Here is a 1,064-nt window from a genome sequence, read left to right as displayed (position 1 = left end):
AAGAAAGCGATACGTGTAGAAAATGAAAGGGACCGATACAGACGAGTGCGCCGGAGAAAGCTGTGAAAAACGGAGAAAAAATAAAGAACAAACGTTTTGTGCAAAAAGAAAAGTGGCCATTGAAAATAGAGCAATGCCTCCACACAAAAAAAGCCATGCAATTTTCTCCACAGTGAACATGCTCAAAGCTAAATGTCATCCCAGCTCATGAATGGGCACCTCCACATGTAAGCCCGGGTTAAAAAATAATAATCCTGGAAGGACAAGCTGGAGCTCAATTATTTTAACGAGCAAACAAGTGGGGGAGTTGATTAAAGGAGCGGAAGAAAATGAGCCCCTAAAACTGTTCACAGCCATCACTTGAACGTGCACAGTTATCACGTTTCAATGGTTATAATGTGTGTACGTATAGTTCTATGTTGCTTGACCTCTAAATCCTGGTTGAGTACCCCTGTACTAGTACACCACGTAGCTAACTGTGTTTCCTGTAAAACCGTCTCACACGTTTCTGTTCCCAGCACAGCGTTGGAAAGATAAAGAGGCTCGAAGGGACGTTAACACTGCTTCCTCGCATGCAAATAAACGCAATTGTTACGCTGTGTCTCACTTCGTAATTTTTCTAACAGTAACACCGATTCACGCGTCGCTTTCGGGCACAACTTGAATTACCTGTCCAGCAGAAAGCAGGCCACTTCGGCATCACTCTGAAAACTTTTGTCCCTCTTCAGCGAGGTCCACCTGGAGAAGGCGACGCCTAAGAACACTTTCGTTTCTTCCAGTTTTTCCTCTTCGTGCCCCAGCTTGTTCGACAGCACGTCCTTGATCTTTTCTCCTGAGAAATAATAATTATGATCCTGCATTTTTCCAAATGCGGACACTCAAACTCCCCACGACACCACAAAAAGTTAAGGCACAAGCGACGATTCTTCCATGAGGACGATAAAAACTTTACGACTAGCACATGACCAAAACAGCAGCGTGTCCCTCAGTCCGGACTTTGTTTTGTTCCCCCTTGCAACACACATCCCCCAACAGAAAGTTCCTACCCCTGAATTTTACCCGAC

At 44.7% G+C, this 1,064-nt stretch overlaps 1 protein-coding gene across 1 annotated transcript in view; it reads right to left on the bottom strand.

The window, feature by feature from the left end:
* The window catches only part of LOC102196593 (PH domain-containing protein DDB_G0287875-like), a 26,136-nt gene extending 25,072 nt beyond the window's left edge, over window positions 1-1,064 (bottom strand). Inside the window, exon 1 of the mRNA XM_005725667.2 lies at window positions 670-1,064. Coding sequence (XP_005725724.1) covers window positions 670-860 — 191 coding nt within the window. The 5' untranslated portion in view covers window positions 861-1,064. The remainder of the gene's footprint in view (window positions 1-669) is intronic.

This window comes from Pundamilia nyererei, unplaced genomic scaffold (assembly GCF_000239375.1).
Source record: "Pundamilia nyererei isolate P.nyererei 1_Seehausen unplaced genomic scaffold, PunNye1.0 scaffold00017, whole genome shotgun sequence".
NCBI lineage: Eukaryota > Metazoa > Chordata > Actinopteri > Cichliformes > Cichlidae > Pundamilia > Pundamilia nyererei.
This window is presented reverse-complemented; position numbering and strand designations above follow the sequence as displayed.